Source organism: Pollachius pollachius (assembly GCF_949987615.1).
Source record: "Pollachius pollachius genome assembly, chromosome: 7".
Lineage (NCBI taxonomy): Eukaryota > Metazoa > Chordata > Actinopteri > Gadiformes > Gadidae > Pollachius > Pollachius pollachius.
This window is the reverse complement of record NC_136940.1, coordinates 4,679,796-4,693,137: the sequence shown is the minus strand read 5'-3', so window position 1 is coordinate 4,693,137 and position 13,342 is coordinate 4,679,796. Positions and strand designations below refer to the sequence as shown.

Here is a 13,342-nt window from a genome sequence, read left to right as displayed (position 1 = left end):
CAGCCTCTAATTGCACTGCATTGAAAGTAAACAATGAAGGGAAAATAAGTGAATTCACAGCACAAGTCATTTATAGATTCCGCCGTGATTATGACACCAAACAGCCAATCAAAATATGGAGGAAAACAGAGCGCAGCCTCTGTTTGGCCCAGAGGAGATAAGGAGAAGAGAGATGGAGAGGAGGGAGCAGAGGGGAGGAGGCATGGAGGTGGGGAATGATATGACGAAGATATAGACGAGGGAGGAGGAGGAGTGATGATGGATAGAGAGGGGTGGAAGGTTGGAGAGCGGAATGGAGATGACAGATGAGACTGGTTGAGATGATGGGGAATAGAGCATTATTTCTTCAAACCAGGATACCCAGAGGTATCTGCAAAAAACCGATGTCAAATTGGGATGTTTCTATGTATAGGCTTGTATTTTACGAGTTCTGCGAGCCAGCCAATTTATAAAACTTTTGAGCATATCGGGAAAAGATTCGAATACAATAGGGTTGCTACAGGTTTCGTAGGACCCCTAATGAATGCATTCATGAACATCTGTTGCTTAAGCCACACACACACACACACACACACACACACACAAACACATACACACACAGCGTGCTGTGCTGAATGCCAACAAGGGATTGGGTTGACTTTGGCGCGTGCTAGAGGTGATGAGCATGTGTACTGGATCACATGGCTTCATCCCAGCCTGTGATTGGTAGGAGCTGGGCTGAAGATGCTTCCTATTGTGAGGTTGTAGCCAAACAACATGGTGCCCTCTTATGGCCTTTACTGGTTTACTTATATTTTATACCTAGCTACATTAAAGAAGGCTGCAAACACTACATCTTGATGATTTTCTTTCTGAAACAGGCCTCAATGTAATACTTATAAAAGCACACAATCATTAGCTTTACCATTTGTTGACAAATCGACAAGAAGTGTAGCAAACACAACATTTTAAATGACACTGCACACTATTTGCGCACACAAGCGATGGACCACAGTGCAACTCCCCACGTGTGCGGCAGGCGTGTGCACACAGGGACTGCTGATTGTGTCTCGACAGCAATCAACTCGAGTCATTAAAAAAAAAAGCCCTTGAGACTACAAGAAGTACTAAATAACGACGCTCTCGGAGTGTCATTTGATGGGCTACCTGCGGAGTCCCAGCTGCCGCGACTCTCCTTCGCACATGGCAATGCAGATAAGCTGCAAAGCACTGGATATAAGGTGGAAGGTGTCGAAGGAGAGGAACGGTTTGGAATTCTAACAACCAGAGGGTTTAGCAGCAGCCAATCAGCAAAGCCTTCTGGGAGGATGTGCTCAATGCACCTGTGAGGTTGGACTGCTCTGCTGGGACTGATTAGAAGACTAGGGTAGTGGGCGGCTGGGTCGGTGATTGGCTGAAGTTGCACTATTCCGCCATTTCTGTAAATAACCACTCGTGGTTTTATTGGGAATACTGGTTTTCCGACATAGGAAGACCGGCAGGGTTGTGTTTTTTTTAACAGAAAATAAGATTGAAAAAAGTATGACCTGAAGTTTCATGAATACTTAACCAGGATTAATGTACACACACGATACAAACTAACGCTAGTATCAGCAGTATTTCAGTTAATAGCGTATTCGACTAAACCATAACCTATTGTTATTCGGCAGACAGCACGACAGCACAACAGAAAGATGTCCTACTGCGAAATTAAGCAGAACAAAAGACAATAACTAATAATTATCACCACAGAGCCGCACAGAGAGAGAGCTAAACAATTAAATCCCCTGCATCAAAATCTTTTGTCTCTGAGTAAATGGGATGGGATTCGAGGGCAATAAAAAACTGCCAAGAGCTTCGAACTCCTCGGAGAGAAGGCAATTCCGGAAAAATCGCCTCCTTTTTATTGTTTTGTTGTCGAATAGAATCCCATGGCCAGAAATGAATTGTTTAATTTCAGCAATGCTTATAAATTTGTATTTATTATTCCCCGCCTTCAACACCTTTAACCCATACATACTGCTTTTATAATGTTGCTGAAACACAAAGAGAAAATGTAAAAGCCTCACGATTTAGGATAAACACCAACTAAGCATGATAACAACAAATGCTAACTAATAGCTCATAGCATCCAACCATTAAGTATTTTATGAGCAGGTTTATCCCTGGTCAGGGCCCTAGGGATAAAGAGCTACTCCAGTTGGCTTCTGGGGTACCAATATTCCTCAGAAACACACACACACAGACACACACACACACAGACACACACACGTACACGCGCACACACACACACACACACACACACACACACTTACACACACACAAAGTGTTTCCACCTACAGGTAATTCAGCGTATCCTGGTTCTCTGTTTGAGGAGGAACCCTTAACACAATAACGTTCAGGCTGCATAAAGAAAAGGACCCGACATTGGTTTTCAAAACAAAGTTTTCAGCGTTGTAACACAAAATCAACCACTACTATTGCCCTTCAACACTGTCCTAGACCTCCAAAATGTCCCCCAAAACCTCTCAAATGTCCCCGCTACCCTCCATGGCCCTCACCATTTGCAGAGGTCTCCTATGAAGGTCTCTCTCTGTGACGAGCCTCTCCTGGTCGGTGACGTAGAGGCCTCTCTGAGCCAGGGCCTGGATTATGGCGTCATGCCCCAGCAGATGCCCGGCGGCCGGGTCACTCTTCAGCATGTAGCCGCCGGCCCTCCGGTAGAGGTCGGCAGACAGGAGGAGGCTGACCACGGGGGGCTTCAGGTGCTCCTGGTCGTACTGGTCCGTGTAGAAGGGGTCCCGCAGGTCTGCTGGGACGCCATCTGTTGAAGTCACACGCAGAGGGGCATAAGGCTCGGTTCTACAACCCGCTAAGTGCTTTTTCCGTGGCTGACGATCTGAATCTTTTATCATTTCGGCCCACATCAAGCCACTCATGGGTCATGTCCGCAGTCTTCCTCTAGGCATCTTTTGGCAAGATGCCTTAACCCCTACCTGCTCATTAATGGCATGTATCTAAAAACGATGTAAGACACTTAGATAAAAGCCACTGCTCAATGCTATAATGGACATCGTCATGGTTTGGTTTATCCTACCTAACTTGGCTAGAATAGTGCGTGTTCCGGTTAGATGCTACAGGGTTATCCAGCAGTGGGTTGAGTCTTATTCCTTATTCCCCCCCACCACCACCACTACCACTGCCATCGCCACCACCATCAACAACCCCACTTCCAACACCAACACCAAACACGCAAGAAATGTCAGTACCCTGCAGGCCGCAGCCACCTCAATACCCCCTGTGTACCGGGGGAGCTCACTACCTTCTCTGCACTGCAGAAGGCCTCCAACAGAAGGCCTGGAGAAAAACACGCTTTCCTCTCAGGGATGCTGCTGGAGTAAATCAAAGGAAAGACTCCAATCAATCAAACTGTCGCTTTCATGTGGAGGTAGGGGGAACTACCTTAGTTCAGATCCCTCTTTTTTCCTGACTCTGACTCTGTGTGTGTGTGTGTTTATGTGTGTGTGTGTGTGTATGTGGTGTGTTTGTGTATGTGTGAATGGAACAAATAACATTGTAAAATATCATTCATATCATATCATATCTATGTCATATAATAGTAATAACCAAAGCATTATGTGTTTGACGTCTGTTATTTTTGGAATAAAATAGAAAATAGAAAAAATGAAGGGGTGGATTACTGACATCATAACATATGAATGCATTCACACTATAAATAAAGTTAACGATTGTCAGGAACAAAACAACAATTGAATTTCTATTTTTTCTAGCTAAGCCTTTCTGGGCCAAGCATGGATTCCTAATTCATGCTCCTGGAAAGTCTACCCTGTGCTATTTTTCATTCGTGTTCATAGAAAAAATCTCTGGGAGATCCGTAGATAGGCTGTGAGGTTGCTATAGTAACTGCAGCGGGGAAGAGAGTCCCGATCGATTCATCTCACAGGGAACATCCCTCTCTGTCTTCCTCCTCATCAAAGAATAGTGTGTGCATGTCTGTGTGGTAGGTGTGTTGTGCACTAACTCTTGCTTTGTTCGTCTGCGTGTGTTGAGTGTGTGTGTGTGTGAGTGTGTGTTTGTGTGAATTCACTCACATATGTTTATGTGTATGTATGATGTATGTGCGGCGCACACTAACTCTTTTTTATGTGTTTATACATGTTTGTGTGTGTGTGTGTGTGTCTGTGTGTGTGTGTATGTGTGTGTATGTGAGCATGTTTATTCCAGGACAAGCCAGTTTTATGTCAATAAACAATGGATTTGCTGAAGTTAACAACTAGAATACCAGACTTCTCCTACCAACTCGCTCCTCACACACACACACACACACACACACACACACACACATACACACACACACACACACACACACTGATTCGAGAGAGATAGTGAACAACTCTTCACAATGTCATTACATAACCCTTAGTCTGGCATCTTCAATTTTAAAAGCAGCACTCACTGCTAATCACTAGACCCATCACAGCAGCTTTCATGCCTCTCTTAATAGGGCGAACAAAAATGATTCAATGCATGTGGCATCACTCACACAACCAGGGTTTAATAAAGGTGTGGATGGTGGCTGTGTGGGTGGTGGAGCTGTCTGTGGGCAGAGCCATGAGCAGGTAGGGCTCTCGGGATCTGATTTATGAAGACAGATGAGTTAGTGGCAGTTGCTGTCAATATACTTATCTCCTGTCGCCACTTTAAAAATTGGCAGTAGCTGGAGCTTGACCCGAGGATGGAGGAGCGGAGGATGATCAGAGTTAGCCACGAAAGAAGACGATGATGCCATCCAGATTGCTTTGTTTCTGGTTTAAAGGTTTGTTTAAAGGCTACAGCTTAAAGAGTGAGGTGCCCGCACACTGCTGTAGCTCCCATATGTTTAATGGTACTGCAACGTTTCGACCCGGCTGTTTGTTTAAAGGTTACCCCTTTACTGTTCTTTCAAACCACGTGCCGGTTTCCTCCTCCGCATATAGTTAGCTTTAGTGGCATACCATATAAGGGGCAAACCATTAGAAGGTTCTGGATTGTAACTCGCCCTTAGAGCATAAAGGCAATGTATTCTGTCCATAGAACAATCATTATTCAACCATTTCATATTTGCTCATCTTGAAGCTTGCATTCAACAGAAAACAATGTTGTTTTCATCTTGTTAGACTTCCTACAGGGAGCCGGTAGTGTAGTGTTTAGGCTTCCAGTCACAAACCACAAGATACTGTGTTGTGTGTTCGATCCCAAATGGCTGCAGCCTACCTGCTCTTTGAGCAATATGCGTACTACAACCTACATGCTCCTACATGCATCAGAATTCACTAAAGCGCCTTGATTAAACAGACTCTGCTCGATTCCCAATCTGGGCCTTGTCTTTTCTTCCTCTACCCTCCCGGCCTGGTTATCTGTTGAAGGGAAACTATTTTTGGAATCAACCCATTTTAGTCGGTCCTGGTTGGGAATACACCCGGGAAATATGTGTGTGTTTGGCGCTTCCACTTAGCGGAGAGGAGGGCTGGGATAATCTACCATCTGGCTGCACAGACACCATTGGTTTGCCTCATGCAGAGGCCGTCTGCCTTGTTCATACAGATATAGTTTTATAGTTTTAATATTCACTGGAATGTGATGGTGTGTGTTTAAAACCGCATGGAGAGAAGGGTCTTAATGATCAATTGCTCTGAGTAATGCTACTAGGAATAGAATACAGTCGACAAGCCGATCAATCCTCTCACATTAGGAAATGAAGTGCGGTCTTCAACCTGGGACTTTAATTGATTTGGAATCTACAAGTTGATTTGAAATGTACATGTTGATTTAGAATGTAGTCAATGCTTTCAAGAAGAATAAGCAGATAAAATATTTTGTTTTGAGGCTCCTTGTTCAAACCAAGCAGAATGAGATGCTGCTGCGCTTGGATTCCAGAGATCGAGTCCCGTCCTATCCATTTACTGTATAGTGTGTCTGTGGAGAAGGTCGATTAGTTAATTGATTTATCCTGTGATGGTCTGACGTGCAGCGTAGTCCCCACACGTAACCCCACCCCACCCATTTCCCCTCCAATCGTGTTCATGGCGTAGCCACCCCATCGTAGACGATGGACCTGCCACGAAATACATATTTCCGGATAAATATAAGTGAATACTTGAATTGCATTTTCGATTGATTTATAACACAACGTTTCAATCAACAACTCTTGCACAATAATGCAGATGCATCCCTCTGCTGTGTGATATGAGAACGGTATGATTAGCCCTACCTGTCCCATACGCCTTCGTCACCAACCACTTTAGACTGCAACCAATCTTGGCTCTCGCGAAGTCGTAGTGATCAAAAGACTTTATTGCCGGCGCAATAAATATCTTTTTAACATCCTTGATGTCTTGAACTTCACCCATCTTTCACTTCTTGGATTTAAGCTCCCTATTAGGCAACAGAGAACGAGGGCATCCCCACTAATGGAATTTCATGCAGAATAATTGACTTGTTGAGATGCAGTGTGTTTCTCTAAACAGTGTAAATAAGCAGAGGAAAATAAATGTTTCAGCAGTTGTCTACATGGATATTTGTCCCTGACTCCACGATGGCACATTGACTCGCTGGTCTTTGTATTTTCCAGTCATCTCCTCCGCGCAACCATTCAGACGGGCTGGTTCAGAAGAGATGTCAAGGCTCCCCTTGGAATTCAGATGGAATTCAGCGTCTCCTTTTCCACAGTGATAACGAATGAAGAAAAACGCCACAATTGTCCTCTATGAGTCGCGAGTGACGCGTTTCGGTTCATGTTTACACATTCCTCTGAGAATAGCCCGTGTTTTTTGACGTCCCGTTGTAATCAACCACGGTGCGCCTTGTTGAGGTTTTCCTGCCGCACTGTCTGTCTCCAACCTCGCAGCGATGCGCATGCGCAGACCAAACAGACTATTTATTCCATAACAGGTTATAATAGAGGCTGACGTGAATTATATTAGAGATACGTCAATATGGGGATCATGGCAAAGCAATAATGATTATTGGGTGATTGATATATATATATATGTTTACCAACGCGCCCTATGAATGGCATACTTTTTGCCATGTGCTGTTTTGTTTCCTACTTCACTAGACGCACACAAGAGCAGAAACACCCAACCGGCTGCGTGCTTTGAATGTATGTAACATGAAGATATTTGTTCACAGAAGCAGAATATATTGTCATACAAACGATAAAAACCCTACAATATGTAGAAACGGAGGGTTTAACAAAAGTATTGAATCAGTGACTACAATACCCAGCGTGCAAATTACGCTGCGCGTCATCAGCATGCGCCGAGATGTTTGTTATCGTTTGGTCGTGCTGATTAATTCATATATCTCTATTTGTGTGTGTGGAAAATGTAATAGCGTTGGATTACTTTACACTTTACCTCGATCTCAACACCGGCGTACCGGCTTTTAAGCAATGAATCCCTTCTCGTGTATCGCTTTGTAATGAGTCTTGGAAGATTTATAAAAACACGAGAAAATAACTTAAAAAGGTGAAAGTATGCTGCGATAACTATTGGCCGCCTCACGATACCAAATCCATTCCTTACGTGTACAGAGCAAACAATCTAAACATGTTTATGCCAAGAGCTCTGAAAGTGAAGAGACCCACCGAGGGTCCACGACAAGTTCCTACGAAAAAGAGCAAGGTGCAACAGGAGGAGAACCAGGAACCCGTCGGGAGTCCAAAGAACCAGGAGGGTCTCGAACCAGCACCTACATTACCAGTACCCAACGAGAAGGTGATCCCCCAAGAAGAACCCCAAACCCCAGAACTGGGAACAACATCAGCATCAACATCATCGTCAACAACCAAAACACAAATGTCGACCCATGCAGAGGCCACATCCTTGGAAAAGACCCCATGTCCCGTCAAAAGTAGTGACGGTTCTTCCTCGGGGGAAAGTGATGATGATGAAGAGGAGGAGGAACCGGTCAAGTCGTTCCGAAAGAGCCAGAGATGGCCCGACCCTGGCGAGCCGGTCTGCGTGATGTGCGGCCGCTACGGCGAGTACATCTGTAACAGCACCGACAACGACGTCTGCAGTCTGGAATGCAAGGGTAAACACCTGACCGAGATGGGCAAGGGCCTCGGAAGGGTCTCCTCTTACCCCGAACAGGAAACGACACAAAACACGAGAACTCCTCCTCCGCAAAAGGCAGAAACTACAGGGGTCCAAAACGAGGCTGGGTACGTGTACAAGGAAGACCCGTTTATTTCGGGGCTGACGGAAGAGCAGGTGGACCGGATTAAGAAGGAGCTGGGCATCGTGGCCCAGGGAACAGACGTGTGCCGCCCCATCGTGGAGTTCCAGCACTGTGGATTCTCCACCACGCTGGGGGGCAACCTGAAGAAGGCGGGCTACGAGGCGCCCACGCCGGTCCAGATGCAGATGGTGCCGGTTGGCTTGACTGGGAGAGATGTGATTGCCAGCGCCGATACTGGCTCTGGAAAAACGGTAGCCTTTCTGCTACCTGTAGTGATCCGGGCACTGGAGGTAGGATATTGTCATATTAACACATTAACTGATTTATGTTCTTGGAAAATATGGGTCATGTGATTTTGTGATTTGTTTTGTGCTTTGCAATAGCATATCGATCCCCTCACTATAAGCCACTTCACTATTCAGCCCCTGTGCAAAATGTGAGTGGATTTGATGGGTAACCACCTCCTCTTGTCTTATCTCTCGTCTTTTCAGAAAACAAGCGCAGAAGCGGGAAGCCCGTTGGCTCTGATCCTGACCCCCACCAGGGAGCTGGCCATCCAGATCGAGAGGCAGGCCAAGGAGCTGGTGAGGGGCCTGGCCAACATGAGGACGGCCCTGCTGGTGGGAGGCATGCCCCTGCCTCAACAGCTCCACCGCCTCAAGAGCACCATCAAGGTACAAACCCCGCCTCCATAGGATCCACAGACGCCTCTTCTAGGTTACGTTCCGCCCTCTCGTCCCGTATGTCACAGAGCTTTAATCTTTTCGATAGTCAAAACATTGATGTCGAGCAACGGGAGGACTGTCCCACCGTCTCTTATCCGAGTGACCTCGATGTACCATGTTGTATCTTTCCTACTTTAACAACGGGTCTCCTCCCTCCCAGATCGCCATAGCAACACCAGGCCGGCTCCTGGAGATCCTGAAGCAGAAGGCAGTGAAGCTGGACAAGGTCAAGGTCGTGGTGGTGGATGAGGTATGGGCACCAGCTAGCACAATGCATCCTAGTGTATCATATAGCCTAGGCTTTGGAGGATAACTTATTAAAAAGAATATTCATGTATCATGTGACACAAGTTTTACAAATATACAGTGGGCCTCTGCCCTCCTATGAAAGAGAATTTAACATTCCCTGGTAAAACTATGATATTATATTATATTATATTTGTACACATGTATGTTCTTTATGTGCCGATGACTATGAATGAAAAATTACGAAAGTAAACTGTGAAAAAGAATTTCCCTAAGGGGACAACTAATAAACTAACTAACTTACTGCCATATTATATCGCATTTCCATGCACATATTTTTATACACACGCCTATCATCCCAGCGCTGAGACCCATTTAAAAAGGATCATTTGTCTGTGAACTCCGGCCCCCAACCCCTGTGTCGCTGTGCTGGCCTGCAGGCGGACACCATGCTGAAGATGGGCTTCCAGCAGCAGGTGCTGGAGGTTCTGGAGCAGGTCCCGGAGGAGCGGCAGACCCTGCTGACCTCGGCCACCATCCCCGAGGGCACGGAGGAGCTGGCGGGCAGGCTGACCCGGGACCCCGTCCGCATCACCATCGGGGACAAGAACCAGCCCTGCGCCAACGTGAGGCAGATCCTGCTCTGGGTCGAGGAGCCCTCCAAGAAGAAGAAGCTCTTTGAGATCCTCAACGTATGTACAGAACGGGAGCACCTCTCAGTCCATGTGTTCATATCTGAAGACTTACTGCTACTGGTTCACTTCAACCTACAGTCAGACATTCGGTGGGGGGAGGGAGACGAGAAACGTCCTGAAGCGTTGCTGCTTTACCGTGTGGTACTGTTTTACCATTGCCCACACTTCCAACTCTGATCTGTGTCTGCCCAGGTCGTTATATGTATGCGTGACTAAAACCCGTCCACTCTTGAGTTTTATCGGGTTTCTTATGGAGTGTGACTAGCGTGTTGGACCCAAGACTTACTGTAAGAAAAAAGACTTAATCTCCAATCCATTTTTCACAATTGCAAAGAATTAACTATAAGTACTTCCAGGGGTGGACTGTTTAGTTGAACAACCCCTGGTTCTTTTCTCTCCTCAAATACCTTAATCTCAACCTCCTGCACTTGCACATAAGCCATTAAGGTGTAGCTTTTTTTGTCCTCTGTTTATTTGGGGAAGGTTTTGATTTCTTTTGAGAATTTCAGTTGTCGGCTGTTTGGAGTAAAGAGTGAAACAGTGAGTGGGAGTGCCTGGGTTAAGGCTTATGTGTTTCAGAAGGACATTAAATCCTTCAGGTTTTGTTCACTCTTATTATATAATATAAGAGATTATATATAACAGACCTTCTCTGGGACCTTGAAATGCCTGGGCCTCCCATGTGTGGAGATACATAATGTTTCACTCCATCTGGACGACTATCAAGGCCTTCTGCTGATGGGCTGAGGAGCTCTAAACTCCTCTATGGGGACTGAAGTCCTAGTTGTAAGAAAGGGCGGACACCCATTCATTCAGAGATCCTGAATGTAGTTGTTTGGAAGGGCCAAGGTAACCATGGCGACCAGCTCTTTGTTGTGAAAGGTGGGGAATTCCTAACACGCTAATGAACAGCCCTACTGGACTGGACTATTTATAGACAGCCGTAGCCTAGTCAGCCTCCCCCTGTCCAGAGGAAATAGGTGGGCCCAGAGCCATGGCACCCCCTCAGAAATTAAGGCATTGGTTTGTTCCATTCTGGTACCATTTATAAAGGGCAGGGCTAAATGAGGTGTGTTCATTGCTCAGTCCATGCGTGGTGTTGAATAAACAGGGAGAGTTTCACCCAAACATTTATTAGAGTGTCAAATCTCCTGAGCCAGGAATGCTGGAATGTTCTCTTTTTCTTTCATGTGTAAGAGAGGCCCTGAAAACAAAAGGGGGTATCAGTCTCACACTAATTACATTTTAAGTGGTGTTTTGATTTGATATATTTGCAGATACACATGTTTTAAATCTGGAAAGATTCAAACAAGACATTTTATCCGATGTCCCTTGGCAAAGTTGTCCTCAAACTCAATCAGACAAACGGTAATAAGAAAAGGTTGAAGAGAAAATGTAATAAAACATAATCGTTCACCGAAATGTACTATTTGAATTAGACTGAATTCAGATGCTATGCATCCAGGTCATTAAAGAGCAGGTAGTCCAGCCACAGTGTGCCTTCAGGTACACTGTGGACATCTGGGGATCAAACCCCATACCCTAGACACACCTCTATCCCCAAAGGATCTCACTAACCTTCTCAATTGTTTCATTTTCTCCTGGGTGTAAAAAGTGACCCAAATGAGTTTGCTGCCTTATCTGATGGTATCCCAGGACGCAAAGCTGTACCATCCCCCAGTGGTGGTCTTTGTGGACTGTAAGTTGGGGGCGGACTTGCTGTGCGAGGCGGTAACCAAGGTGATGGAGCTGAACACGGTAGCCATCCACTCGGACAAGACCCAGTGGGAGCGCAACCGTATCCTTAAGGTGAGGCAAGAGAGGAGGAGGCTCAGGGCACACATGACTGAAATTGAAATGTGTGGGAAAAAAAATTGCAAACCTCATATAGGTATCGTAGACAACGTACGCATTTGTTGTTTGTTGTACGTCCTGGCAATTAAAAATAGTACTTAGTATTATGTAGTATCTTATCCTAGCCATCTTGGTTGTATATGGGGGATGTTGTTAGTACTTGGCACTTGTTTCTATGAACGTCCTTACTGCACCGACAGCGATATATTGTTGTTTCTCTTCCTCCGACAAATGTACTTATTATAAGTCGCTTTGGGTAAATGCGTTTGCTCAATGGCCTCAATGAAAAATGCTAATCACGCAGCGATCCATTGACCCGTGTGATTCCCAGGGTCTCCTGGAGGGCGACTTTGAGGTGGTGATCAGCACCGGAGTGCTGGGCCGAGGCCTCGACCTGGTGAACGTCAAGCTGGTGGTCAACTTCGACATGCCCTCCAACATGGATGAGTACGTGCATCAGGTAAACCCCGCACCCACGCGCCTCATTTGGAAGGCTTTACTCATCAGCTGTCTGTGGTAATAAATGTGCATCCTGAATATCTTGCACTGGTATTGTATTCGGTTTTTCTTTTCGTATAATAGCGGTTTTGTTCTGGCCAAAACAGTTTCAAGAACAGCCAAGCGATGCAGAGCAGCCCTTTCGTAGTACGCATTCACTCTTATCGCCGTCAAAAAGTGTGTGTGTGTGTGTGTGTGTGTGTGTGTGCGCGCGCGAGCGCTTCCGCGTGCATATTGCTGTATCGATCTGCACTGCCAATTTCCCTGCGGTGGCTCCTGAATGAATAATAGCCGAATCGTATTAAAACTCTAAACCCTGCCCATCCATTCATCTGCTGCAACATCCATCGTCTCCAAATCTCTTGTCTCTTTTTTTAACATTGCATTTACACACTTAAATATACTGGGAAACACTGGCACTGGGTCATTTTATAATTTATTCTGTTTATACTGTTTGTCCTGTTTGTTCTATTTGTCCTTACGCTACTTTAGCATCTATTTTTGTTTTCCTTACCACTGCTTTTATTGCGTTATATCCTGTCTTCTCCACTGCCGCTGTAACAAAGGGATCTCGCCTCCGGAGGATTAATAGAGTTCTTATCCACCGACCATCCACCCCTCTAGGTGGGCCGAGCGGGTCGGCTGGGCCACCGCGGCACCGCCATCACCCTGCTCAACAACAACAACAGGCGCGTGTTCCTGGAGGTGGTGAGCCGGGTGAAGGCCACGGGGTCCAGCCTGCCCCCCCAGCTCCTCAACTCCCCCCACCTGCACGAGCAGCAGCGGAGACAGAAGCAGAGGGCCCAGCCAGGCCCCGAGGAGCCCCTGGTCACCACCGATAACCTCATGGCCCTCATCAGGAAACACGACCGCCGCAGGAAGTAGTCCCCCTGTTTAGAGCACTTATCTATTTTTCTGAGTATGAATGGTTATTTTTATTTTTTTTTAATAAAGTAAATAAGGAAAGTTTGTGTTTTTGTTCATGTGTTCATAGGTTCAATCGTTGGTTAGACTTTTCTACATTGTACATAATTCAAATGTAGACCCACCTCACGCTTTTAAAGGCTTTAGTCCGTCGGGTGGATGTGAAAGTCTCTGAAC

General features: G+C 45.9%; 2 protein-coding genes across 2 annotated transcripts in view; one reads left to right on the top strand and one right to left on the bottom strand.

Moving 5' to 3' along the window:
• Positions 1-6,389, bottom strand: part of camsap2a (calmodulin regulated spectrin-associated protein family, member 2a) — a gene marked incomplete at both ends in the record, with an annotated part of 38,973 nt that extends 32,584 nt beyond the window's left edge. Inside the window, 2 exons of the mRNA XM_079739309.1 lie at positions 2,541-2,803; positions 6,251-6,389. Of these exons, the coding sequence (XP_079595435.1) occupies positions 2,541-2,803; positions 6,251-6,389 (402 nt within the window). The remainder of the gene's footprint in view (positions 1-2,540; positions 2,804-6,250) is intronic.
• A 946-nt stretch (positions 6,390-7,335) lies between these two features.
• On the top strand, positions 7,336-13,199 carry ddx59 (DEAD (Asp-Glu-Ala-Asp) box polypeptide 59). Its single transcript, XM_079739494.1, has 7 exons — positions 7,336-8,513; positions 8,715-8,897; positions 9,109-9,198; positions 9,635-9,886; positions 11,546-11,698; positions 12,075-12,203; positions 12,866-13,199. The coding sequence occupies exons 1-7, from the start codon at positions 7,590-7,592 to the stop codon at positions 13,124-13,126; spliced, it is 1,992 nt and encodes a 663-aa protein (XP_079595620.1). The 5' UTR covers positions 7,336-7,589; the 3' UTR covers positions 13,127-13,199.
• The last annotated feature ends 143 nt before the right edge of the window (positions 13,200-13,342 follow it).